At 36.0% G+C, this 26,257-nt stretch overlaps 2 protein-coding genes across 6 annotated transcripts; one reads left to right on the forward strand and one right to left on the reverse strand.

Annotated features, from left to right (window-relative positions):
• Positions 1-352: 352 nt before the first annotated feature.
• Positions 353-6,229, reverse strand: LOC128187719 (developmentally-regulated GTP-binding protein 1). 2 transcript variants are annotated; one of them, XM_052858211.1, is made up of 10 exons: positions 6,019-6,225; positions 4,562-4,727; positions 4,174-4,304; positions 4,002-4,071; positions 3,250-3,419; positions 2,589-2,774; positions 2,279-2,391; positions 1,832-1,954; positions 1,056-1,151; positions 353-826 (listed from the first exon to the last, which is right to left on the reverse strand). In XM_052858211.1, the coding sequence occupies exons 1-10, from the start codon at positions 6,055-6,057 to the stop codon at positions 820-822; spliced, it is 1,101 nt and encodes a 366-aa protein (XP_052714171.1). In that variant the 5' UTR covers positions 6,058-6,225; the 3' UTR covers positions 353-819. The 2 variants fall into 2 exon arrangements, with proteins under 2 accessions (XP_052714171.1, XP_052714173.1); XM_052858213.1 differs by lacking the exon at positions 353-826 and having other exon boundaries at positions 1,052-1,151; positions 6,019-6,229.
• A 254-nt stretch (positions 6,230-6,483) lies between these two features.
• On the forward strand, positions 6,484-25,858 carry LOC128187717 (eukaryotic translation initiation factor 4E transporter-like). Of its 4 annotated transcripts, none has more exons than XM_052858207.1 (24): positions 6,484-6,708; positions 7,338-7,508; positions 8,682-8,755; positions 9,347-9,483; positions 9,608-9,749; positions 10,126-10,306; positions 11,204-11,477; positions 11,865-12,025; positions 12,162-12,285; positions 12,490-12,711; positions 13,186-13,305; positions 13,858-14,120; positions 15,593-15,727; positions 15,961-16,393; positions 16,757-16,866; positions 17,193-17,347; positions 18,946-19,123; positions 19,219-19,333; positions 19,429-19,751; positions 20,154-20,304; positions 20,570-20,751; positions 21,733-21,913; positions 22,239-22,421; positions 22,677-25,858. In XM_052858207.1, the coding sequence occupies exons 2-24, from the start codon at positions 7,389-7,391 to the stop codon at positions 22,853-22,855; spliced, it is 4,143 nt and encodes a 1,380-aa protein (XP_052714167.1). In that variant the 5' UTR covers positions 6,484-6,708; positions 7,338-7,388; the 3' UTR covers positions 22,856-25,858. The 4 variants fall into 4 exon arrangements, with proteins under 4 accessions (XP_052714167.1, XP_052714170.1, XP_052714169.1 ...); XM_052858210.1 differs by having other exon boundaries at positions 20,157-20,304; XM_052858209.1 differs by having other exon boundaries at positions 10,129-10,306.
• The last annotated feature ends 399 nt before the right edge of the window (positions 25,859-26,257 follow it).

Consider the following 26,257-nt stretch of genomic DNA (forward strand, 5'->3'; position numbering starts at 1 on the left):
GTGTACTTCATTCACTGGTAAACAAACTCATAATGCAACCATCAGTATCTTGACTGTAGAATAAGAGTTGATAGAATCGAAGAATCATCTTAAATGAGTTCACTATTAAGGGCTTGATTGTGAAATTTTCCTTGGTAGATACTGTGAACCAGGAAATCTCCAATATAAAAAGTACAAATTCCTCCTGTATGAAGCTAGATTTACAAGATATAAATAACAACTGGTTTGTTCCATATACCGGTATAACACCATACATAAATGAACAAACACAGATAATGTACACCACACAGATAATGTACACCACACAGATAATGTACACCACACAGATAATGTACACCACACAGATAATGTACACCATCATGTTAATTTTTCTCTTTATTCAATTGTATACCGGTAATTGCCAAGAGATACAATGTGAAAGACAAACGCACCAATATAATTGCATACAGAGGTCAAAAGCTTTAAAGTTTTAATACATGGATTGGTTTGTCCTGTTCACCAACATGAAATTCCCAGAATGTTGAGTGTTTGGTGTCCGTTAATAACAAGGCATCCATATCTTTTTAGTCATCACCTAGACACAGCGTCAAAACAAATACACTGCACCACTAACTCCACAATCTGGCCTCTGATTTTATAGCTGAGTCAAAAGGTTCCCTTTTTCATTCATAACAATAATCTTTATAGGGTATCAGTTTTGGTAATCAGAAAAAATTAATCACTTTATCTTTGCAAATGTACTGTGTCAATGTGATAAGTTCAGGGTTGGTAATGAAGTAATTTCAAACATCAGATAAATATGTCACAGGTTGCTTACGATCACACTCTGAAAAAAAAAACAAGAGAAAGTTTATGAATATGTGTATAAACATCTGTAAAACAAATAAATACTTTCTTCATTGTTTGATGTAATTAGATGGTTAAATTGATACAAAAACATTAAAAATATCTTTATAACATAATATTTAAATAAATGTTAAAGCACATGTATTAATACTGTGACAATTTTAATTTGAATTATTCTTTTTTTAAATTTTTGTGATGATAGCACCTACTTCTTGACAACTTGTACCACGTCCTCGTCATGAAGCGTGTGCTCTTTCCCAACTTTCTGTGGCTGGTGCTTGACAGAGGACCCCCAGACTAGGCCACTGAAACAACAAAACATAAAATCTGTTTCACGAAACAAACCAATTAGTGTTGGCTTTAAATGAGTTGTTTTTTCACTTGTGTAACTTTTAAAATGCTAAAAAGAATCTTTCTTAATAAATAATAAAAACGTTGATATTACATGCAATGAAAATTCAAATACTTGGAAAGAACTGTCTATTTAATTTCTTTAAAATCAATGTAATTTCATTATTTTGACATTAATGAAATTTTTAATTCTGTAATAATATTATTTCAATTCTTTATAATAATGAATATTGAATACTTTGACTACACAGAAAAGTTGAATACTCTGACAAAGTAAATTCTTTTTGACTACAGTGACTATTTGACTACAATGACTATTACTGACTTTATGGCTACATTAATAATAACTGACTATTTAATAACATTGACTTAATTGACTATGAGAATTTTTATGACTACAGTGACTATTAATGAATAATAACTGACTACATCAACTAATACTGACTGACTAGACTACAATGACTATTACTGGGTAATGATTACACCAACCACTACTAATTAACTAAACTACACTAACTGGCTATTGTGAATATTCTCTGCCTACACTGACTTTAACTGACTATTGTGCGATCTATGACTACAGTGACTATCACTGACTATTGTGCATTCTATATCTACAGTGACTATTACTGACTATTTGAACTCCTTGATGATGGCTCTGTGCAGCTTGTTACAGAAGTCCTCCACTGTACACTTGTCTATCTTGACCACTACAGGTGATGTGTAGTCCGGCAGCTGACCTTTGGGCTTGGTGTAACTGTCAAATGAAGTTAAAAATGGCTCAGGTGTATTGAGATATTGTCACATTATGTATTAGACTAATATTATACATGATTATTATGAATGAAACTGTGATATTACAAATTTTTTAATTCAACTTTATCGGAAAATATGATTTTTGCCAAGTTGCTGAAAACTCTACAAATGGATGATTTAGCAATATCATAAAATGACATCAAGAATACACTGAAAGCTCTTGAAGCTCGAGGTAAAAGTAAATACAGTGTCTTATTGTCAAAATCAGCGAGCACCAAAACTCTAGAAGAGCAGGATTTACTAATCACGAGCATGATGGACTCACATTCTGACGAGTCCCAGGTATTCCCACATCTTCTCCAGTAAATCGTCAAAGTTCCACTTGTGATGGGCCGAGATAGGGACACAGTGAGGGACTTTGTAGATAATGTCCAGTTCCTGTGAACATAGAGGAAAATCATTACAGGCTGACCTTATGTAAAGTACATATCATTACTTTTTAAAATACCCTTCAAAGTGACAGTACATTCTGTTACATAATGAACAAAATTAGTTGTGGTTTTGCTTCCCCAAATCTTGCAAAAGGGAGTTAACTTTCAAAAATGAGCTGAGCTAAACTCTTCTTGATTTCTGACCTCTATAGAGATCTGGTCGATCTTGTTTAGGATGTATATACACGGGATGTAGACACGGTTCCCCTCCACCACATCGATCAGTTCCTCGGCCGTACAGTCGGAGCGGAGGACAATGTCAGCATTGTGCATCTTGTACTCCCCAAGAATTGTCTTCACCAAGTCAATATCTAGCTCAGATTGAGGAACCTTCACAAAATGGAAATTTAAACAAACATGAAATAGAAACCATTAATAAGTTTGAGTCTTTAAAATTACTGGTACCTATATTTAATAAATTACAGCTTTTACCAACAGAGCAGTGGATTCCAAGTGTTTTTCATGGAATTGTATTTTAATTCTGTATGTTCCTCCAATGATAATTAAATTTTAGGACGATGCTTTTCTTATGTCTGCATTTCTTACTTACTCATTGCTCATACAATTTTTATATCCTTGATGTAAGTGAAAATATAATTGAATTAACTGGTCTTTCTAAGTATACTACAGCATTGTGGTAATCATGAAGTGATGTTGAACTTTTCCCAACATCAACTGAACTACCTCATATCAATTACCTGTTATACACATATAATCAAATAGTACAATTCAAAGCCTTATAAAAACTCATTTCAGTTTGTGTCCCAAAAATGGTATCCACATTTATCAGGACTATTTTGTTTACCAAAGTTTGAAGGTTTATTCCGCCTTTTTCTTTCCGACGGAATCCAATGTTGGGTGGTGATTGGTTGAGTCTGATCCCAAATCCTTCCAACTCGTGCTCGATGAGCTTCTTGTGTTGTAGAGGTTTCAGGACGTCGAGTACAATGAAGATAAGGGAGCAGGTCCGAGCAACTGTAATACAGCAAAAATAGACCAATAGATAACTGTAATACAGCAAAAATAGACCAATAGATAACTGTAACACAGCAAAAATAGACCAATAGATAACTGTAACACAGCAAAAATAGATCAATAGATAACTGTAATACAGCAAAAATAGATCAATAGATAGCCATACAATACAACAGCATGTGTACAAAAATTTTCTCTGGAGGGTCTAAGGGATAATTTTAGAAATTTTTGCCAGGGGGTGGGTGCAGAGTGGGGTAAGGGTTAGGGGGTTGAGCATGTCTGTGCATGCATTTCCATCCAAGGCCTATTTTAATACCAGTAACTCTGAATTTACAAAGAGGAAGTATCATTACAATAGTAATAGATTTACTAGCCAATGTATCACAATATATTGGCCCACAACATAATGGATTGCTATAGGTAATAGCTAACAGATTGTTGTTTTCGTAAAATGAAGTATATTGTACATGTGCCTCACCGCAAAGTTTAAGATCTAACCAGCGCAACCCTTTCCAGACAAATAAGCTGGATAAGCAAGGAAATTTACCAGTGTTCTCAGTACAAAGTAGATTTAAAGCTGACCTGCAATGACCTGTTTTCCACGCCCTTTACCGTCCTTGGCTCCCTCAATGATACCGGGAAGATCAAGCAACTAAAATATGAGCAGAATTATAATCTTCGTGCAATTTCATCAATAGGTAAAGCAAATTACATAAAAAACAGGGCATGTCTTTAACTAGAGGTAAATATTTACCTGAATTTTTGCCCCTTTGTATCGTATAACACCGGGAACAGTTGTTAGGGTGGTGAATTCATAGGCAGCCACTTCCGAATAGACTCCAGCTAGATTACTAAGTAGAGTAGACTTTCCTACAGATGGGAAACCTAAAATAGAAATTCAAACATTACAAGATGTGTGGTATAAAATTGCTGAAAATTTTTCTCATGCAAAATATATCTACTAACATTTTTGGGGGTAAAACATTAATGTTTTGTAAAGTGTTCCAACAAGTAATGCACATTTTCAATTGACAATGCACACAAAAAAAAACTTAAAAACTAAAATGCATACATAATCTGAAAAAGCATGAGAAACATCTGGATTTCTGGTAAAAAGTTGAATGGTATAAGGTTAGCCTTACCTACAAATCCAATACGGGCGTCTCCGGTTTTGGCAACATCAAAACCCTCTCCCCCTCCTCCACCCCCACCTTTAGGCTCGATGAGTTCTCTGCGAAGTTTTGCTAGTCTGGCTTTGAGGAGACCAAGATGACCGCTCGTCGCCTTGTTTTTCTGAGTCCTGGCCATCTTTAAATGAAATAGAAAAATTTTACATGCATATTTTAGTAAATTTTGAATTGGGAAAAAGGATCTTTTGAAAACAAGGATACATAATGCTTTTAGAAATACAGAGTTGGGCTCTTGAAAAAGCATTTATGTTCCTCAGTTCTTGAATTAGTTTGATGTTAATGATGTAGGATTGTTTATATTTTTATCAAAATTTAATCAAATTTTCGGTGAAAATTTCAGATTAAAGATGTTGACAGCAAAGGAATATCAGATGTATCAATAGCCAGTGAAGCTATTCTAACTAACTGACAATTTGCAATGGGAGTCAAATGTTATCCAAATGGGGGTTTGTGCGCAGCCTGTTAATTTTTTCAATCATGCAGATGCATCCATTTGGCAGTGATTCATTTTGATGTGTGTCCAGCGTAAAATACGCACAAATTTTGCTCAGGAAAGATACTTTCATTTATATGAGCATCCCAAAAGACACATTAAAGTTAGAAATACACATCTCCTTGCTAAGAAATTCCAGAACATCGATTGTTCCTTTCTTAACCTACTAAGTAGATGCCTGGAATAAGGATACAAACTCTGCTAAAGCCAAAATCTCATTTGTCAACACTTAGTTATCAACCAATGAGACTCAAAGATACATGATATTATGGTGGGGAAATTGATGTCGATCACGATGCGACCAAGTAAAACAAATAAAATTCCTCCTAAACCAGGAAAGATTAACCAGAGTTTATGAAAAAGTAGACCAGTGGCAGTTAATCTGAAATTACTAACAACAAATAGGTTTATGCTGAAAGGAACACTGAATCCAGAACGTGAAATAAATGATATTGGCGACGAAGAAACAGAAAACTCGGAAGGGTTCAAGTGACGGCACTTAGCCCCTCTTTTAGTATGGTCATTTAAAATTTTAGTTTAAAAAAATGTAGCTAATTTGATATTTATGTTCTTTGGGGAATAAAATGTGGACTCGTCAGTCATTGTTTTCTGCTTGGGACTCTTGTGGTTATGATTCAGAAAAGTCCATTTTCAAAATGAATCACTGCATTTGGTTAACCAGGCTTTGATTAATTATCATGAAACATATGTATCCCTGTGTATCAATTTCACTTCGTGCTGTACTTGCTCTAATGGTCTCATCGTAAAACGTATGAAGTTTAATAAGATTCTCCCAAAACACTTCAGCATGGTTTTGAGTATTCGACCTCAATATCCTGTGATTGAAGATCTTTAGATTTTCATTATACGTTGTCATAACAGACCAAACGTCGCTTAGTGAACAAAACTACCCTACCTCGGACTCAATTTCAGCTATTCGTTCTAAAATTCCCATTTTTCTGATACTCGCAGATGGTTTTCACGTTGAGCAACCTGTCCCGGCAAAAAGAGGATTACTAACCCGACTTGAAAAATAAATCTAAAGACTCTCATGTGTAACGATCGGACAGGAAATGAATTTAACATCTCATATTTCTTTATTTTTGTTGCTAAGTATTAAAATTACTTATGTTCATTTAGTCATAATTTAATGAAAATATGTTTTATGTGCCGGGGTCGTAAATCTGCAGTTTCCTATGACCCGGAAGAAGTTGTCTGCATGTTTTATCTCCAAAATTTTATGAAAAAATTGATTTTGCAAAACATTTTAAGCTCAGAAATGCTTTGAAGATTCAAATTAAACGGTTATTGATTGTACTGATAATTTAAGGGGTCATCGTTATATTTATGCAAAACATTACACATTTCAAAGGTCATCATGAACTGCGCATGTCACATCCGGGCAATTTACTACATTTTCCGATGTTTAGCTCCAGTGGTTCAAATTTGTAAACCGTATTCTCTGTTTAATTTTAGTACATAGTAATGCATTTCGTTCAGTTTCTTTAAAAGGTATTCAACACTTTTTCTTTCGCATCTGGTTTTTCCTTGTATTTAGTTTCCCGTCGTTCTAAACAACAGTAGTTTTCATCGGAGACACATATAGGTGAGAACACATCAATAATAATCACGTTGATTTGTGTGTTGTGTATTGAGTTTTGTTTCAGAGTGTTGTTGAGCCTCATCGATTGTGTAATACGCATAACGAACAGCGAACAGTTCCCACTGTCATAAATTTGATAAAGTTGAATTAACTAGAATTTTTTGTATGGAGTGTGAAACATTGCTTTGTGTTTATTAGTGAGAATTTGCAAGGACTTATTTCCCTGTAGAGTAAACCACAATCTTTTAATTGGGGGCTAGAATTTTAAAACTGTGGCAAGCTCAAAAGAGTGCATTAGTCACAGTTGTCTTAAGTTTGTATGCAGTTAAATATACTTGCCAAAGATTGATATTTTCTTCTTTCTCTGTACCTATTACATCAAAATTAAAATTCTTCATTTTAATTTCCAAATGTTACATAAAACTTTTTATTCTAGGCAAATATGTACATGTATTTCGGAACTTTTGAATATTGTAGCTCTAACAGCTCTCATTTATACATTGTCAATTTTTTTTAGTGATTCCTGATATATAAGATAGGATTTGCTAGTTGTATGTGATTTGTAATAAATTAACTTAAACTTAATGTTGAAAACTCGTCATGCTTAATTGTGATATGATTTTTTTTTATAGCAATTTCACTAGTTTCACCAAAACAAATTTTGCAATTAGTTAAAAAGAAGAATGGAAGTAGATAGAGGTATAAATTCGGACGATAATGGAAGAGACACTCCAAAGGAGGGTTATGAATTGCCAACACGGATCGATACTCCAGGGCCCATACCAAAATACATGTATAGTAGGGTAAGTACATATTGTGTTGATGTGTCAAAAGACCATTACAGTCTTTGGGGATTTCAAAATTATATTTTACATATTGATTGTAAAAAAGTAAATAACACAGGTTGAAATTAAATTGGTTGTTTGGTGTTAATAGAAAGAATAACAATTTGGTAGGAACAAAAGTTTCTATCTTCAACCTGGTGACTGATGGGGTTTTTATGACACCACCATTACAGTGTATTGTAGTACTTGTAACTTTAAAGTATTTTAAATCAGTAGCTAAAATGGTGAAAAAAAATGGTTAGATAGGAATATTATTTGCATATTTAGGTTTAAATGTTAATCAGTTACCTTATGTATACCCAAGTGAACTTTAGTAGCTCACAAATGTGATATCATTAATTAGCAGTATCAAAATATATTAAGAGCAAGTGTGGTATGTGCTCATTTATTCTGTTGCAATTGATTGTGCAAACACAATTCTAAATATCTCAGACAGAAGTGCAGTCATTTGGTCTACAGTGATAGGCTATTGCAAAAAACAGAATTCTTTGAACGGTATAAATTTGCTGATTTATCAGTGAATATAAAGGAAGTCATTTTCATCAATTATTAAAGCTACTGCAATGAAGAGATATATCAAACAGCATTTTCAACATCAGGATACAGAGTACATGCTTTAAATTATAAATTAAATTGTTCATGATGAAAATTTGTATTGAATGTTTGTGTATCAATATCTTTTATATTGCTTATGTTGGCTGTAGGGCATTTTCATAATTTGATGTTTTGTACATTAAATTTTCAAATGTCTGCACTTTAATGGATTTAATGAATTCTCTTACACTTGCTATATATTTTTTTGGCTTTGTAAGTAGAAAGGTGTAAAAAAAAAAAAAAAAGGTCAAAGTGATTATATTTAACTAATTAATATATTTTTAAAACTCAGATTGCTCTATTTGATGATTGTATAAAAGTTTTAAGTACAGTCTTATTAAAATTAGATTCTTCATGCTCCTGTATTTGATATGTTTCTGTGAGGATCTAACAAAATCCCATTAGATTGGAATAACGAATTTTTTCTTTTCATCATGTTCATCTGTCAATTTAATGCAAAAACGTTCATTTTCATAATTTAACAAGTTGTTGATAATTGGTACCATAGATCCTAATATTTTCCAATTTGATTTGTAGGATAAGTTGATTGACCTCTCGACATGTAGATTGGCAAAGGAAAGGCCGCCTTGTCTGTCTAAGGACCATTGCTCGTAAGAAATATTGTTAGAAATTATTATTATATCATTAAAATAAGCCCATACTGTGTTGTGTTTTTGTAAAAAAGAAAAAAGTGTTTAAACTATCTTGTAATTTAAGTTATATACAGACACTAAAATATGCAACTTTTCTTGTGTGAAACTTTTGCCTGATAAAACAACCAACCACAAAGTGGAAAGACAAAACGATTGAACTTGGATGTCATGAACATTGATACCTTGAAAGCTTTAGATATGTCAAAATATTTAGGATGTCCCAACTACTTATAATTAATGTAATGTAACCTCTACATCTTAAATTCTTGGATAGTTTGATCATTCCTCTCAGTTCCATGGAGAACAAGGGAATGAAGTTCGCCCATACTTATTATGTTATAATTCAGAAATATTATTAAAAAATTTTGATTGGGACATGCAATTTTTTGGCACAGGAACATTCAAGAATTGATTGTTTTGATTTGTTTACTTTGTTTACACGAAACCTAAGAACAAAACAGGCTGCTTGAGAGGAGCTGTAGCTTACTGCAAAGTTCAGTGTCAGACGATGCCAAGCACAACAATGTAATCTATGTTGTTTGTTTTCAGGCCTGAGGGGATATGGGAACCAGAGAGGTGGTTTCGATCTTTTGACACTTCTCGTGGGAACTCCCCCCTCATGGTCGGAGACAAAAAGCGTCCCCCAGACCTAGACAGAGACTACATCAACAGGAGGAGACCATCGGGTAAAGCAGTGTTTTGGTCCTGCTTTGTTGAATGGAAGATAAGAGACCATATTTGTCCATGAATATTGATGAACCAATTGAAATATTATCAAACAATAATAAAAGATATTTCCTCTTTTGTCAGACCCCAAGGAGCGTTTGAAGGACGACAAAGACGGGATAGTTCTGAGTCCGCAGCGTAGGAGTTTCGGGACGGGTTGTCATGTCAGCAATCATGTTCCCCTGGGTCGACAGATCAGTATACCCGGGCAGGAGAACGGAGAAAAGTAATGTCTACCAACATGTTGATTACATTTACATATTTGATTATGATTCATTGATTAAACTCCTCATGTTTTATACAGAGGTCAAAATTAAACATTTAAGGTAAATTTGACTCAAACTTAATGTCTTTTCTGGTCTGAGTAATTTCTCCATCATCCCTAAAATGTCTGATTATCATGGTAAATTGAATTTTTGATAATCATAATATAAAATTAAATGCAAGATTAAAACACATGATAATGAAACCTTTGAAAAAATTTCTGATGAGACCCATCTGAATATCATTTAGAGGACAGACATCAAGGATTCTTAAGACTTGGATTGATAGGATTTGTTTAAACACATTTGGAATAGTGCTGAATAATTTTTCTTGATTAGCAGAGAGAGAAACCCCAGAAGGATCGGCAGTGGACGTATCCAGATTGATCGGGATCGGGAGCGGGAACCAGCTCACCAGGAACGGGACTTTCGAGCGATCCGCGACCGATTTGACCGTGAAGACCGGCGATTTGATAACAGAGACAACAGGAATTATGGGAGGCGTGAATTTGAAGACAGAGTAAGGATTTGTAATTTGTATAATTAGAAGCAACAAAAGTTACTTATTGATCAATTGTGTCTATTGTTATATACTGTAAACGTCTTTAATTCCACGTGTCTAAAATTTCACGATTTCTGGTGTAAGTACCTTTCACGCTGTTTTTAATTTCACGGGTAATCGATTTCTTGTCCTAGAAAAGTAAATCCTGATTGTAAAAAAATCTGATGAGTGATGAACCTGCATCATGTAATTTACATTATTTTCTTAAAATTAAAGCCTTATTTACGTTAAGTACGATGAGAATAATAAAACATGTTTGTGTTGAATGAAATAAGCACTGGTGTAAAATGCGTATTTGATATTTTGGGCATGAAAATTAAAGGGAAAACGTACATGTAATCTGTTAGAAAGAAGTACACCTTTATAATCAATTTTTAAATGAACTGCTCAATATGAATGTCGATCGCAGACAACGTCATGGTTGTACAGGAGTCTTTGCCCTAAGGTGATGTCCGAGATAGTAAGTGACAATTAGCCCCTATGTTCACAATGGCTTCGATAAGGCCGCAGAGATAAAGGTGAAACGAATATTCCGTTATAAACATTTGTTTAATTATGATATTAATTGTATTAAATTAACGTAATACTCATACTTGCTATTTTTAACGAATTTTAATTATACTTTGATTACGATAAACAAGTGGTAACTTAGGCCCCGCTCATGCACACATGCATCTGTAATGGCGGCCTATACGGAGATGGTGAATGCACAGCTCAATATTCACGGTGTCTTAATGTTCACGGAAAATTGTCTGATCGTGAACATAGTGAAATTAAAAACACCGTAATGTTTTCCACGTTTACAGTAATTATGCTAAAATCACTAAGTATGAACTCTTTGCTTGTTTGCTGTAGAACTACAGAGAACGAGGTCACTACAACAACAACAGAAATCGAAGAGACTCTTACCGCAATCGCAACGAGGAGGAGCCAGAGTGGTTCACAGAGGGACCGACCAGTCAACATGATCGGATCGAACTCCACGGGTTTGAGCAGCGATCCAACTCAACTCCAGATAAGGAAGACGAGAACTGGAGGCAGGCGGAGCGACAAGAATCCAGACAGGAGATCAAGAAAGGAACGCCCCATAAAGAGGAGGATGAGGAGACCAATCACCGGAGGGAGTCTGGTAAGGGAGCAGGTGGTTGGACGACGTTGAGTGGTCATCGGTCTTCGTGTGGTCCATCACATCCATTTATAAAGTGTCTGTCTTTGTGTTGTATTTCTAGTATATCCATTAATAAAGTTTAATTATTTTTTAAGTCTTATTGCTAATATCTCTAGCTTGTCAATAAATAAAGTGGCTATCTTAGTGTGAATATCTTTAGCACATTGTAATGATAAAGTGTTAATCCTTGAGTGCATGCATGTATTTTATGCACGTCTACGAGAAAAGTATAAGGTCATTAATTTGACTGTTTTGAAATCTTTTAATGGTCATCATTTCAATCTCATTTATATAATGTTAAGTTCTTTGTGATTTCTGACTTGAAATTGAGCATATATCTTTTGTTAGTTGCAAATGTGACAGATAGAAATGGAAGTCTGGAAACAAATGAACCAAGTTCTCCCGAGGAATCGAATAACTCTGACAGCATCAACGTACAGTCACCACGCCACAACAATCTGTTTGACTTCAATGAGTTCTTTAAGCTGGAGAACCTGCCTGGACTTCACGTAAGTGTTATAAACACACTACTGAATTTGTGAATAAACCAAGTTAGGACTAAATTATGCATTTAAACATATGTATGATTATAATTCTGTTCTGTTTGAACTTCCATGTTAACACGGATTGTTGCTTTGAATGTAGGAAGGAGCCAGTCCAAGTACAGACTTTACTGGACTCCAGAGTCGCTTCAGTAAGTGGTTCTCCAACAGCAGTCGAGACAACAGTAGGCGGTCATCTATCAATGAGGACTTTGGCTACTTAAATGGTGAGTTCTAGAATTAACACATATTCTGATGGAAGATACTTAAAACTTGCTCATGTTGCTTTGGTAACATGATTGATAATGTTTACATTTGTTATAGTCATAAATTTGTAATATTCTGTTGCGTTGTTTAGAAAGTTCTGTACATGTTTTGGTGGTGGTGTTTTATTTTTCTTGTATACTTACATATGTCCTTTGATATTACAGATTTGCTGAGTGGTTCCAAGAGTCCAGTGGTCCCTTCCCCTCCCCCACCCTCGGCCAACTCTTTCTCTCATCAGTCGGTGTTCTCCACCTCAGCCAACAGCACATTCCAAGATAAACCACAGCAGTTGAGTTATGACTTCTCTTCTGTACAGAAGAACACCATAGGACCCATGCTGAACGCCTTGTTCCAGAACTCTTCACACGACCGATCTCACAGAAGCAGTAAGTCAGGCAGACTAGTTTGTCTCTGCTGTAGTTATTTGTCAAGCTCTATAGTCCAAGTTTTGAGAACATGAATTGTTTTGTATCATCTATTATCTGCTGGGACTATTTGTATCAATGACAACCATGATTATTTCGTATCATTGACTACAGTAATGTTTTGCATAATTGCATACAGTGTTTTTATATAATTATCTGCTCAGACTTTTTTGTATCAATGACAACCATGATTATTTCGTATCAATGACTACCCTGACTATTTTGTATCATTGACTACAGTAATGTTTTGCATAATTGCATACAGTGTTTTTATATAATTATCTGCTCAGACTTTTTTGTATCAATGACAACCGTGACTATTTTGTATCAAAGACTACCCTTACTATTTTGTATCAATGACTACTCTTTTTTGTATAATTGCCTGTTTATGTATCATTGTCTGCTCTGACTATTTTATGTCATTTTCTTTATCAGGCACCAGCAGTATGACTGCCCAGGATGCTGAGGCTCAGCTGAAGGCATTGTTATTTGGGAGGAAGGGTTCCACTCCATCAAGCAGTGGCACAGGCAGCCCAGCGGTGGCTTCTCCACTTCGTAAGCAGCCATACACCCCTAAATGGGCTGATTCACTAACAATAGGAACACAAACACCCAAGAACCCCCCCCCCCCCCCCCCAAAAAAAAAAAAAAACATTTGTAATAAGGTTCTCAGGCATTTCCACATTAATATGATTGTGTATGTTGATAATTTTTGTGTTTTTTTGTCTCGGCCATAGAATAACCAGGTTTAAATAGTTTTACCCTGTTCCGTCATTCAATCCTTCCCTCATCATTAACTTTCCATTCATAATCTCAGCAGCAATTGCACACATTCAACTCAAATTTAATGTATGGATACATCATAGAAATCACTGGTCAAATTCGAATTTGATCCAGATATGATGATTTTTGACAGAGTTTTATCCCTGAACTAAGAAAAAAAAATATTCTGTGCAAACAAATGTAAAACTAAATATTAGATAAGATTAAAAAATTGGGCTGCATTGTTTTAAGAAAAATACTTAACATACTGTGCATTAAAAGTCTTTATCTTGATGTACAATGGCAGATTATAGGAGTCAAAGCTTGTTTCATTTGTATTTTAAGATATGCCTGGACGATTCAAGACAGTTGCAGAATTAGAAGCTGACATGGCACCCAACAATAACCGAACCTACACCCCTCCTGGTGCCCCTATACAGCACCCTTTGGTGACCCAGCCAGCTCAGCAAAAGGCGTCCAAGCCCCCACCCCCTGCACAGTCGCCCAAAGAACAGCAAGACGATCTTGCTGCCTTCAACAAGCTTCTAAGTCTCATGCAGGCTGGAGCAGCAGCAGCCGTGGAGTCTCCTAACAAAATGTCACAAACTGTAAGTCTCAGAATGTCACACATTGTATGTCTATCAGAATGTCACACACAGTAAGTCTACCAGGATGTAACACACTGTAAGTTCACAGAATGTCATACACTGTAAGTCTATCAGAATGTAACCCACTGTAAGGCTATCAGAATGTAACACATTATAAGTCTATCAGAATGTAACACACTGTAAGACTTTCAGAATGTCATACACTGTAAGTCTATCAGAATGTAACACACTGTAAGACTTTCAGAATGTCATACACTGTAAGTCTATCAGAATGTAACACATTGTAAGTCTATCAGAATGTAACACACTGTAAGTCTATCAGAATGTAACACACTGTAAGTCTATCAGAATGTTACACACTGTAAGTCTATCAGAATGTAACACACTGTAAGGCTATCAGAATGTCACACACTGTAAGTCTATCAGAATGTAACACACTGTAAGTCTATCAGAATGTAACCCACTGTAAGGCTATCAGAATGTCACACACTGTAAGACTTTCAGAATGTCATACACTGTAAGTCTATCAGAATGTAACACACTGTAAGTCTATCAGAATGTAACACACTGTTAGGCTATCAGAATGTCACACACTGTAAGTCTATCAGAATGTCACACTGTATGTAAGTCTATCAGAATGTAACACACTTTAAGTCTATCAGAATGTAACACAATGTAAGACTATCAGAATGTAACACACTGTAAGTCTATCAGAATGTAACACACTGTAAGTCTATCAGAATGTCACACTGTATGTAAGTCTATCAGAATGTAACACACTGTAAGTCTATCAGAATGTAACACACTGTAAGACTATCAGAATGTAACACACTGTAAGTCTATCAGAATGTCACACTATGTAAGTCTATCAGAATGTCACACACTGTAAGTCTTTCAGAATGTAACACACTGTAAGTCTTTCAGAATGTAACACACTGTAAGTCTATCAGAATGTAACACACTGTTAGTCTATCAGAATGTCATACACTGTAAGTCTATCAGAATGTAACACACTGTAAGTCTATCAGAATGTCACACACTGTAAGTCTATCAGAAAGTCACACACTGTAAGTCTATCAGAAATCTAACACACTGTAAGTCTATCAGAATGTAACACACTAAGTCTATAAGAATGTAACACATTGTTAGGCTATCAGAATATCACACACTGTAAGTCTATCAGAATTTCACACACTGTAAGTCTATCAGAAATCTAACACACTGTAAGTCTATCAGAATGTAACACACTAAGTCTATAAGAATGTAACACACTGTTAGGCTATCAGAATGTAACACACTTTAATTCTATCAGAATGTCACACACTGTAAGTCTATCAGAATGTAACACACTATGAGTCCAAAAACCTATGAGATATTTGATGTTCTAATAGACATTGAGCCAAACTTCATAAATCAACTCAAACAATACATTCAGCTGAAATTGATTTCATCAGCTTGATTTTTTACTGCAGGCTCAACGCAATCCTGAGCAGAGGACCATGTCTCCTATTTTCTTGAGTCAGCCCCCACCCTCCTCCAACAATGTACCACCCCCTGGACAGCCCCCACTCACCCCAGGCAGTGTGGCTCAGAATGAATTTCTGCAGGTATAAACAATCATCTACAAATGTTACTTTCTTGTTAATTAGTAGTTTAAAAAAGCAATAAGGAGTTTTAATTGTAAAACTGTATTTAACTTCTTCAATGACCAAAGAGACTCTTGTCTTGTATGAAAATGAAGCTGCTATATATTTTATAGTAAAAGAGTCTTTCTTCTGATAATGAATAAATATTGCACGTATTTTTACTGTGTTATGGTTTGGTTTACAATTTTGTGCAGGCTTTGCTACGTAACAAGGAGCAACAGTTACAGATCCGTCAGCACACTCTGAATCACATGCGGGGAAGTGTTCATCTCAACAACCAGTCCACCCCTATAGCTCAACAAGCACAGAACTTCCAGCAAACACCCCCCTCGGGAGGAGGCCCCCCACCCCCCAGACACCCGGACAACTCTGAGACCCTAGCCAACTTCATCAAACAGAATCCCACCATCATTACCAAACCCTCCACCCCCACCCCTCCCCCCCAGCAGCCCCCTCCTCCCATGCCACCGGTTCCAGCAGTTCACTCCCCTCTGGCGCCCCACCCCGGTCAGGCTGCAGTCATCGGGCTGATGCAGAACACGCCATCCCCACGGGCGGCCTCTCCACAACTGATTCAACAGGCCCTGCTCGCTCAGCCAGGGTCCCCAAGGGTACCATCACCCATTAGTAAGTACATACCTTATGCTACAGTTAAAACCAAATAAATAATCTTTTTAGATTAATAAGGTTTCTCGGGCCAAAAATTTCAATCAAGAATGTGACAGGCATGTGTTGTATTATTATTACAACTTTATTTTAAAATGTTAACTTTATATTGAAAATGGAATTCCACGCTTTCCTGTCATTAATATTGCAATAAAATAAAACCAGTGAGACAACAGGTTACCTGGTTCATTTGACCTGAGGAATAAAACTAATATTTTTGGTCTTTCTTGGACTATTTTTTATAGGTGAAAATATAGTGAGATTGTTTAAGAATGATTGTTACTTTAAATGAGAGCATGATGTAAGCTTGATGATGTTTTGTAGTGTTCAGTCAGCAGCCACCGATGCATCTGAGTGCTCCATCCCCCATCCACCCCTCACAGATCGCAGGCAAATCTTCTCCTGTGTCCATGCAGGCAGCTACCAACCTATCTGTAAGACCTCATGTCTGTTAATGACTTGCTTTAGTTTGTACATATTGTACATATTGTTATAATTACATGTACAAATAGACAAGTATAAAGGGCATCACTCAAAAACAAGTTTGACTAAATTTTCCATACTGTTCTAAAAGCTACATGTTCATTTGCATTTTGCCGTGATTATGTAATCAGGCTGTAATAGGTTGTAATGAATTCATGCTGTAATAGGGTATAATAATGCTGTAATAGGGTACGCTGATCGAGTTTGTGATAGTATATAATCAGTTGGTAATAGGGCATGCTGATTGAGTTTTGATAATATATGATTTCTGTTACAGTCCACTGGTACAGCCACTATACGACCCCCTCTGGTGCCTCGAGTCCCCAGCCCCCAGGAGCTGATCGCCCACACACAGGCCATCATGCAGACCGCCCTCCTCAAAAAACAGCTGGAGGATCAGAAGGAGCGATTCATAAAGAAACAGCAAGAGAGGTAAAATGCCACTCCAGGTCATAGTGTCTATAAAGGAATTCACCTGTATTCTGTACAGATGAGATATCATGAACAAAAGCTATAAACTTTTGTGACTGATTTTGGTTACATAAAGTCATTGTAATGTACATGTGTTTGATATGAGTTTCATTATAACTAACTTTGATGTGCAAATTTCTTAAGATATCAATGATGTGGAATTTTCTTAAGATTTCTACATGCATTTTGTTTAAACCAAGCAGGTTTTGATGAAGATTGCTAAATTTGAGTTCTTTTGTTTATGCATGCATTTTTGTGTCTTAGTGATAATACATGTTCTGTATATTGTTAAAAAAGATGGGATATTGTAATTTTGTATGAAAACAAACTTGAATTATACCGTATATACTCGCCTATAAGTATTGTTCGCCTATAAGTCGGTTACCATTTTACAAGTTTATTTTCAAGATTTTGCCATTGACCCTCTTATAAGTCGGGTAATTTTTTCTGGATAATCAGTCTACGATTGCCAATCAAATAAGCACATTTTAATCAAGCATGACTATATTCTAGATAAAAAAAATATTGGTGTTTGACCCCTCTGTTATCATTTCTAGATGCAATGCATTTTTAAAGTGTTGTGTTCAGTTAAGACATCTATCCTGGATGAATAACTTTCGATTTTGGACGCCATTTTTTTTATTGATACACCAATGAAAGCTTGGTGTAAGCTATAAAAATATTTAAATTACTATTGAAAATAAAATGATAGTGATTTTGATCCCCCGTTGACTGATTAAGATGGTATAGCCCCTTTTAAAAGTGGTGTGTTAGCTTGTGTTGTTTTAGGTGACATGCCACCTACAGCCACCAATATAGCTATTATCACCTCGTGTAATTAATTATGAATAATTATAAATCAATCTTTATTTTTTTTAAACAGACCAGCAATTATTCTTGTGTTTAATTTTTAAGTATTAAACAGAAATTGCTGTTCTGTAATCCCACTAGATCGCTTTTAGACGCCATTTTTTTAATAGTTTTCTGTAAACAGAGTTATCTTTTTTGAAGTTTGTAACTTACGATTTTGGACGCCATTTTATTTTTTAAACACTCATTACAACTTGATTATAGCTCAAAAACTATTTTAAATGCTACTGGAAATAAAATGACAGTGATTTTATCCCCCACTGACTGATTAGGGTTGGTAATTAGCCTCCTAAACTCAGTGTTGGCTTGTGTTGTTTTAAGTACAGTTATACCTACAGCTATTATCACCTCAGGCGTAAATAATTGCCTGTTTAAATAAAAAATACTATCAAATAAACCTTGTTCATATTTTAAGAAATACAGTTGAAACTTTCAATTTATTTATTAAGTGTTTATCATTTTAGTAATTAAAAAATAAAAATGTCAAGTATAGCGATCGCAAGTCAAAAGTTGGAAGCAAAATGGCACCCAAAAACGAAGTTTTACTCAGTGGAAAAATTATCTGATTGTATGTCACGCCTATAAGTCGGACCCCTACTTTTTATTCAAATTTCTACTCCCAAAATACCGACTTATAAGCGAGTATATACGGTAAGCATAATACCTGTATGTGTACACTGTCTTTACAGAGGAAAGTCTCCGAATCCTACGACCCCACAGGGAAAAGTAGCAGCACCCCCAGGCCAGCAGCAGCCTAGCCCTGCCTCCCCCCGCCTGGTGCCCAGTGGACCCTTACCTGCCTCCTCCCTCCCCCAGCCTCTCACCCCCCAGAGCACACCTTCAGCACAGTCAATGCCTGGTTCTAAGGTGCAGTACTATACAGCATAGGTTTGAATATATCTTTGTCACAGTTCTTGTATTATTTGACAGGTGCCTGAATTTTCTCATTTCTCTATTTACAGCCTTCAGTAACTGCTTCCTTTACGCCGACATCTGTCATCAGAAAGATGCACTCTGACAAAGCGAGCGAGAAGGAGAAGCAGAGAGGTGATGGACCGAGGATGGAGGGAGCCGATGGTAAGCTCTGTTACATAGCTAGTTTAGATCATTTTCAAGTTTATATAACATCCGGTCTCTGAAATGGGTAGTCAACATAGGGTTTTGTATTGTAGGTGACAAGAAGGTTCCGCCGGTGAAGCAGCTGGTGAGGTCTGAGGAGGGTAGAGAGCTCCAGGGACAGGATTCCCGGAGGCCGGAGCAGAACGTCTTTGACTTCCGGACGCTGACCAACCCCAGCCAGGTTTCTGTCTGTTCTAGTCACCCCTCCCTGTCTGTGGGACCCAGCACTGTCTCCACCAGTCAGCCCAGCATCAGCTCACACAATCACATGCCAAACCTCAGCATTCCTCCCCCCTCACTGGCCAATCAGAGTGGCCTCCCTTCACTGGCCAATCAAAACTCACCACAGTTCTCTAGAAACAACTCCATTGATCAGGTAAAAAGGACGCCATTGTTTGTTTCAAGGTCTATGGAAGACTGAAATTTAAGACATAAATTTTTTAATATTGCTCATCAACACTAGCTTAGCTTTAGCAAACAGGTCATAGCAGCTCCTGCACCAAAAGCACATTCCGAAATGATTTACTGAATATTGAACTGAGTATGGGTAAATATTGTACAGTAAGACACGCCAGGGACAGACAATTTTGCTTCGTTATAAGCATAATTTGTTATATTCTTCAAGTTAACAACATGTTATAAAGTCACTCGCAATGAAAATGACTTCACTATTATCGTCAATTCATTACAAACATGTACACTATAACCATGTTTTACTGTATATAAGGTTTGTTCTGACAAATGTCTCAGCCTGTTCACTGCATGGTTTTTTTATCAGCAGCAGATGGCAGCGGTGGATCAGGTGGCTGCTCTCCAGGCAATGATGGCCGCTGACCGGCTGAAGCAGCAGCCACAGGTCCGACCGGTGATGGGGACCCCCCTCTCCTCTAGTGTGGCCATGCAGTCAGCTGGAAGGCCCATTGTCAAAGGTGCTTAAAACTCAAACTTTATTGAGACTCAAAGAGAACTGATTCTTTTTTAAATCTTGAAATTAATCTCGGGTGTCAAGATTCTTACAGCAAAATTCTTATTACTATATAAGGTGGGTTTATCTAACCCAGTTATTTTATTTTCTTTTTGTGATCTACTCAGGCAATCAAAATTGACTTTATTTTGCCATACCATATAACTTATAATTGACCAAATATGTGGTAGTGATTTAATATGTCTGTAAAATTTCTTCTCTGTTTTCAGGAGTCAACATGAATTCTTCATTCCCACAACAAAACCAAGCCCAGCTAAAGATGATGAGTCCACAGATCTCTAACCCTAACATGGTCAAACCTGACCTTCAGACGCCCCCTCAGCGTCCAATCGTAGGCTCCGGCACCACACCTATCTCCTCCGCAAGTGTTGATTTGTCCAAAGTTCTGCAGGTACCAGTTGATTTTTAGCATTTTTAAAATTATATTTTGTGAACCATATTAGCTCTAACCAAGCATTGTTCTATAGAATTAAATGTTTTAATCAGTATGTTCTTACAATACTTGGGCCAGTAGACAAAAGGAGGCAACAATGCTTGCGATTGAAATACCGTATATCAGGTTTTTTCCGCGTGTATCCAATTTTCGCTTTGTTCGCGACGATTTCCTAATCGCGGAAAATAAATCAGCGTAAATTTGATACGAAGTTTTGTTCTTGTTATTGAGTCCTCGCTTTCCTAAAAAAGGAAACGGGTAAGTCACAGTACCCGTGAACTGTGCTCAGACAGTTTATTAGAGGTAAATATAGCAGGATCGGAGGACAATCGCCAGATAACAGGGGTGTTACAAGCCTCGATGTTTATATAATAATCCATTAACATGCTAATTTAAACGGTCACTTTCCTTGCGTTAACCGATGTCTAATTAAATGTATACTTGAGCTACCAATGTATGTAACGGTACATGATCTATTGATATTTGACTGTTTGTAACTCTAAAAATAATTATCGATAATTATTTCACATTAAGAAAATCGTGTAAATGGTTTTATTGTCCGAATTTTTCATAATAATTTAGAGTGACAATTTAAATACGTTTTCCCTCTTACTTCGCAGATTTAAACAGTCATGGATTATATTTTAACTATGACTTTGAAATAGTGAAAATTTGATTCGCATAATTTTATAAACCGTTCTATGTTCTGATTCGCGGAAAAAACATGACGCGGAAAAAACCTGATATACGGTATGTGCTCTATTAATCATGATTAATAAATCTATTTTCTTACCACTTGTCTGTCAAAAATAAAGGCTTAAATTTAGAACAAAATTTTTTAAAAATTTTCTAGCAATAAGTTTTAAAGAACTGCTGAAGTAAATTGATATTAACTTATACTATGAACATTTCCAGAATTTTGTTTCTTGCATTTTGCAGCAAAGGCATGTCATTTCACCAAATCCCATGACCCGCCCGTCTATGGGGACCCCCCAGGGTCTCCCCATGGGAATCCCCATTACTGGGAGACTACCCCTACAGCCCCCGGTCAGTGTGGGCCACAATCCTCTACTGATGCAGCAGGTTATGCAGGGCAACCTCTCACAAACAACAGTCAGAGGTAGGTGGTGCCATGCAATCCTGGGACAGAGGCCAGAAACCTTTGTTATTATTGGGATTATTAATCAGTGATTATTAATGTGATTATTCAATTCAATTCATTGTTATTGATAAGCTTTTGAGATCAGTTAGAAGATGTAAATTACAGCTTATAATGAAGTGCCAGGGACGGGCAATTTTGCTTCGCTACAAGCTTAATTCGTTATAACCGTCGAGTCATGTAATAAAGTCAAGGGGATTGATAATCACTTTGCTATAAGCGTCAACTCATTATATGCATGTTCGCTCTAAGCGTGTTTTACTGTATAATCATTTGAATATTGTAGTAAACACACTCAACCAAATGGGCCATCTGAACCAAATGGCGATGCAGGCTCAGCATCAGAGAATTGTGGACCCCCGACTACAGGGGATCAGAGGAGTGTACACGCCCCCTGTGTCTGGGGTGGCCCCCAGGGGCATGGGAGGCTCACCACTAATGAACAGGACCCTGACCCCAGGGAAACAAGGTATGATAGGACTTTATTTTAGTTGAAGCAACTAACTTAGGCACTGATATACATACCTGTTGATACATTGAAAATGCAAGGAAAACTATTTAGGGATAAGATGGTTTTAGTCTGGTTATCACTGATAATGTATTAAATCTTTTGAGTTATTGAGGTCATTTGATGTTGTTGATTCCTACTTGGCATGTACTATGACATGGTGGGTTAATGTATGCATTGCCAAGGTTCTTTTTATCGTTGTGCATGTTTTTGCAGTTTTGAACGGGCCAATTTCACCAAACAGTGGTAAAGGCAATGAACCCAATCTGATGAAGTGGTTTGGTACAGATGTCCTGAAAACTTCCCTCCCCCACATGCCCCCGATCCCCACCCAGGGGCAACGGGTGATGACCGTGGATGAAATAGAGCGCCACACACAGGCTGTGTCGAACTAGGAGGAAGTAACTCTGCACATTTATTCTTAAAAGCTAGTCGTAATGTTGTGATTGAGAGGTCCATGTGGTAGAGGAGTGCTATGATGAATGACTGAAGTGCATTTAGTATGTATTTCATTTTTTCAACATTTCTACTTGTCCATTAGTTTTTGATATTTTTCTTTTGCCATCTTGTGCTTTTTTAAACAGAGATACGGTTCCTTATTTGGGCTAAAAAAAAATATCAACATGTCGCAAACAACGGAATGAAGCTGTAAATAGTGCTTGTTAATATCTGTGTAAATAGTCTGTGTTTCTGTACATAGGTTCTTGTGTATTATTTGAAATGTTCCTTTCCTGATTGATATTGTAAATCAATGTTATACATTGTATGTCTATTTTATGTATATACTGTACCAGAGTTATCCCCCCACTCCAAAGGAGAAGGGGGAGAAAGACACCCCATAGGACTCATTGATTTTGTTACCTTACATTGTGCAAGATTTTGTTGATTTTTGTGTATTATAGATTCACCCCCCTCCCCCCCATGGTGGTGTATATACATACATTACCCCTCCCCCCAGGTCTGTGCCAGTCAACTAGTCTCTAGAATTATTCAAGTGCTACTTATCACTGAACACTTTGTTGTCTTTGCCCTTTAACTGTGTTCTGATGTCATCATTGATTAGGCAGATAAAAAATTAAAAGAAGAAAAAACAATGCAATGGCTGATGGTCGTACGAATATAGAAATAGGGCAATACAATGTACCATTGAATGCATGGGTATTAGATGACACAGTATTCAGTGTTGAAAGTTTTTTGTTTTCCTTTCCTTTAAAAATGTGCTGTACCAACCCCCAATGTTACATTAATGTAATTGTCTAGAATTGTAAATAGTTTACATATAGCTTTTAGTTATATATTAAAATGTCCATAACTAAAAAAAATGTTGAATTGTTTTATTGATACACTGTAGATTTATAAAGTTTCTTTTTTTGAAACGTGGATATTGTCAAATTGTTTAATGACAGTTTCTTGTATGTAGCATATCATTTTCACCTTACATGTCACACACAACCCTGCTTCAAACATGTGACAGTCTTTATTCATAATTCTTGGATCAGAAAACACATTGTTTCCTGAATATGGTGCAATTTAAATTTTGTCTTGCTTGTTTGTTCTTATTGGCTACCCGTGTGTGTATCAGCAGTTAACACAAATCAATGTATAGTAAGATACTCAGTCACGTATATAGTATATCTATAATTTTCTATGTCAATTTTAATCGAATTCAGCAGTGTTTTCCGATCACAATTGGTTTTGATAATATTTTTTTTGGTGTGTGTGTGTTTGTACATAGATGTAATGAATTTTTTGCTTTCTTTTTGAATGGCTGCAGCCTGTAAGACTGTTTATAGATTTGTGAATAGAAGTGTAAGAAAAGACTTGATGAATTCCTGGATGTATCGGATCCAGGGTTGGTCAGGATTCAACGTCAAGATCTGTACATAGTGTTATCTCGAAAGCTGTCTATTATTTTCTCTCTATCCGAGTTCATTGTGTGTGACTATTTTGTTGTTGTACAGTTAACTCGTTGGATTATTGGTTTACACATTTACTAATAGTGCTTATTATATTTATATGTTAAAATTGTATGTACATTTATTGAATTTTTTTTCTCTCATGTGACCAAACCTGTAGAGGAATAGTTATTTTTGTTTCATTCTTGCTATACTCCAGAATACAAGAATGGATATGACTGAAGAGGAAACATATTTTTTTGTTTACATATTTTAGTCACAATAAAAACAGGTGGCAGATAAGGGATTGTGTGGAAAATTCCCAAAGGAAGGTCAACTGAGTTCCGGAAGGTCATCTGAGTTCAGAAAGGTCATCTGAGTTCAGGTGGAAGAGGATGGTGGTTATGGTGTTATATTTGAACACCAGTGTATGTCGGTTGAAATTGGTCTTAGTGCCAATTCCACAACTGTATTAAATTGATTTTGTTCCTTTACATGAAAAGTTTTCTTGTGGGCATTTAGATAAAGTTTTCATATCTCTGTAGAATAACAAATCTTTCAATCAGTATATGTGTAACAAGATTTTTTTTACTATAACTGTAACAAACAATGAATCTTTAACTTTTCCTGAGGTGCACATGGAAACCAAATAAGTTTTTAGAAATGTTATCATTATTTCTGTTTGTGGACCAAAATGACAAACACTCCAGGACAGGAGATGGGGGGTGATATTGGGTAGTATAAGTTGTTGATTCATTAATTAGAGCTTCATGTGTGCAAGAGGCTTGAATGGGATGAGAAGAATTGTGAGTGAGATTTCATCCATTTTCTCTGTGTCAAGTAAATGTTTTGATGTTGACAGACATTTAAAACCTTGCAAAATGTTGTTTATCAGGCTGGTAGTGAGATAAAGTGGCTGACCCCTGACCTTTGGCTTGGTTCCTGTAGTTATGATTCTTCTTGAATATTCTTCCTTTGCTAGCTATAATTGAATTCCACTTTGTAATGTTCCTTGTGTATGTGGCGAATTTCAGTTCTCTTAAATTGTAAAACATGATGGAAGTTGTTTATATTTTTAAAATGATCAATGTGCACTAAATGCAGCACACAACTAAAATAGAATTGGCAAAGTCCCCTTCTTTCTGAAGCAATTTTACTTGTCAAGTACTGCATACTGTGTATGATAGTGTTTGCTTTTTTGGTACCTTTGTCCAAGTTTCCTATTTCATTGAAAAGTTTTGTAATTTAAAATATGAATGTTTATATCGTACATGCATTTTGTTCATTAACTTTTCAGTGGATGCATGTATTCTGCCAAGGTTTTGTTGCATGTTAAAATAACAGTATGAGTATTTATTGAGCCTGTTTTGTAATTTTATACCAGGGGAAAAAATATTGAATTGTTTTGTCCATTTGATTGTATTTAGTTTAAAAGAGGCCAAGTGCTTGGGTTCCTGTTCATTTTATCTCATTGCTTTTCTGAAATAAAGAATGAAATCTTGAGTGCACGAGTCTTTATCCACTACTGTAAACGTATGACATTTGGTGTTTTATGGTGAAAAATGGCATCCGCTTAATCAAGTACATCATCAAATGTAAAGTTTTTAAATACACACATAGATAAATAGGTATATTTAGAAATGCACGAAATCAAATCCACGCTAACTTATTGAAAAATCATATTCTGCCAAATATTGAACATGCTAAATATAGTACGTTTACAGTATATTCTATTTCTGAAGAGTTTTGAATCACCTCTTATGATATTTCAGTAAAATCAAATTACATTTTAAAATCGCAGACTTATCTGATGAAGTCTCGAGGCTTGTTTGATGTACATTTGAATGCACATCTTCATTAATGAAAACTGTTGCAAATGCCCAAAACATGTTACTTTAAGGT

The sequence above is a fragment of the Crassostrea angulata genome, chromosome 6, assembly GCF_025612915.1.
Source record: "Crassostrea angulata isolate pt1a10 chromosome 6, ASM2561291v2, whole genome shotgun sequence".
NCBI lineage: Eukaryota > Metazoa > Mollusca > Bivalvia > Ostreida > Ostreidae > Magallana > Magallana angulata.

Bases quoted from the DNA above. Each gene is read 5' to 3' on its own strand.
- LOC128187719 (XM_052858211.1), bottom strand. From the start codon at position 6,057: ATGGGAATTTTAGAACGAATAGCTGAAATTGAGTCCGAG. The intron at 4,728-6,018 runs GTAGGGTAGTTT...TTTCATTTAAAG, and splicing joins TAGCTGAAATTGAGTCCGAG to ATGGCCAGGACTCAGAAAAA. The intron at 4,072-4,173 runs GTAAATATTTAC...CTCATATTTTAG, and splicing joins ACAAAGGGGCAAAAATTCAG to TTGCTTGATCTTCCCGGTAT.
- LOC128187717 (XM_052858207.1), top strand. From the start codon at position 7,389: ATGGAAGTAGATAGAGGTATAAATTCGGACGATAATGGAAGAGACACT. The intron at 20,305-20,569 runs GTGCTTAAAACT...CTCTGTTTTCAG, and splicing joins TGGAAGGCCCATTGTCAAAG to GAGTCAACATGAATTCTTCA. The intron at 20,752-21,732 runs GTACCAGTTGAT...TGCATTTTGCAG, and splicing joins ATTTGTCCAAAGTTCTGCAG to CAAAGGCATGTCATTTCACC.